The following is a 1,892-nucleotide window of genomic DNA, read 5'->3' on the forward strand; positions in this document are numbered from 1 at the left end:
CTCCGACTCCCAAACAAGAAAAAAAAAGCAAAAAAAGAGAAAAGAGAAAAAAAGGGTTGTAGTCCCCGAGCCCCATCGCGGCTCCGATCACCGTCAAGCTCACTGATCGGACGATGCGTTTAGGTCTCTCCTGCTGCGACATCGCCGGCCCCTCCGCTGTGAAGGCCTCGGTCGTACTACCTACCTCCTGGCCTATCGTGATGTGTACTCGGGCGCTGCCTGCTGTCCTCGCGTGTAGTGCGACAGGTCAATGTCGAGTCCGACACCCACGCACTAGACTCCTGCGCAGTCCCCGCTATCCGCCCCTGTCCGGAGTAGTCCACACTGCCGTACAAGGCTCCCTGCAACGTCACTTGCGCTGTCCCTGTCCCCGCCGCGTTCGCCCTGGTGAGCTCGCTCAAGCTCGGGACGTCTGCTGACAGCGCCTGCGTCAAGCTACCTGCCTGGAGCTCCACCGTTCCCGAAAATCGCAATGTCACGCCCGCGGCTCCCGCCGTCCGACAGCGTAGCGCAGTCTCCGATGTCCAGGCGGTCGCCTCGCACCCTGTGAGTCCGAGCCTCACCTGCACGGTGTATGATGACGTGGCAAGATGAGCCCCCTGTATGCTCAAGCTTGACGATCCCGTGCCGGCCTGGTTACGGACAAGCAGGGAGCTTGCTAGTACCTTGTCCCATGAGTACACCTCCGACCTGGTCCCCGCTGCCTCCTCTACCGTAACCGTCACCCGCCTAGACCCTTCTGCCCCTGCACTGACTCGGCAGTGTAGGCTGCTGTCTGATACCCACGTCGAGGCCTCGCATGCTGTGAGCCCCGTCCTGCCGGCAGCCGTCCGACCTGACGTGCCTAGGTTATCGCCCTGTAGGCTGACGACGTATGCCGCTCCCGTGCTTGGAGCGTTGTCTAATCGCAGCGTGCTGGAGGTCGGCAGGTCCGTGCTGTACGCCTCCGTCCGCGACCCGACCGATGCGTCTACACTGAGCACCATGTGCGCAGTCCTTGTAGATTGACTCCCGACAAGACAGCGCACCGACGTCTGTGACTCCCAATCCGTAGCCTCACTGGACGACACCCCGCTCCGAGCGTGGGCCGAGTACACGGCATGACCGAAAAAGGTCCCCTGAATCGTCGCGCTGATCGAGCCCGAGCTTGCGGCGTTCCTCCGCAAGGCGCCGCTTATCAAGTCAGAGTCCAAACTCAATATACCGGTCGAGGTCCCGACTTGATACCCCGCTGTCAGCGAGGCTCGGGTCGAGCCGGCTACTCCTGCGCTGGCTCGGCAAGGCATCGATGTGCTCGACTGCCACTGCGTGCTCTCACACGAGGTGTAGCCCACGCGCGCTTGTCCCGTGCCGTCGTATGCGCCAAGCTGGCTCCCGTACACGGTCATGACAAGAGAGGCTGTGCCTGCAAGGTTTGCTGGGCTCATGACACTCACAGCTGCTGCGTCTACTGTCAGAGCTTCCGTCCGACTCCCCGCTACGACCCCAAGCGTTGCCAGGACGATATTCGATGCTCCAAGTCCGCTAGACGCCATGCACTGTACAGCCGACTCTGACGTCCACGCTGTAGCCTCGGAGGCCGTGTGTGCGATCGCTGCTCTGCCGGTGTGGCCGACGGATGCAAGGCCGCTTCCGTACATGGAGATGCTGACTGAGCCCGTGGCTGGCTTGTTGGTCACCAGCCCCTCGCTCAGCGACGGCTTGTCGGCCGTGAAAGCAGCCGTGGATGTACCGGCCTGCTCGCTACCGGTGACAACGACGGAGCGAGATGCTTGCCAGCTGCGACTCACACGACACAACAGCTGCGTGTATGATACCCACGCTGATGCCTCGCACCCTGTGTATCCAACCGTCGCTCGGATGCTGCTCTGGGCTAGCCCATACCCGCCCCG

The 1,892-nt window shown here is 62.3% G+C and overlaps 1 protein-coding gene across 1 annotated transcript in view; it reads right to left on the reverse strand.

The window, feature by feature from the left end:
- Positions 1-176: 176 nt before the first annotated feature.
- The window catches only part of GUITHDRAFT_148260 (hypothetical protein), a gene marked incomplete at both ends in the record, with an annotated part of 5,087 nt that continues 3,371 nt past the window's right edge, over positions 177-1,892 (reverse strand). Inside the window, one exon of the mRNA XM_005819863.1 lies at positions 177-1,736. Within this exon, the coding sequence (XP_005819920.1) occupies positions 177-1,736 (1,560 nt within the window). The remainder of the gene's footprint in view (positions 1,737-1,892) is intronic.

The sequence above is a fragment of the Guillardia theta genome (assembly GCF_000315625.1).
Source record: "Guillardia theta CCMP2712 unplaced genomic scaffold GUITHscaffold_201, whole genome shotgun sequence".
In the NCBI taxonomy this organism is placed as follows: Eukaryota; class Cryptophyceae; order Pyrenomonadales; family Geminigeraceae; genus Guillardia; species Guillardia theta.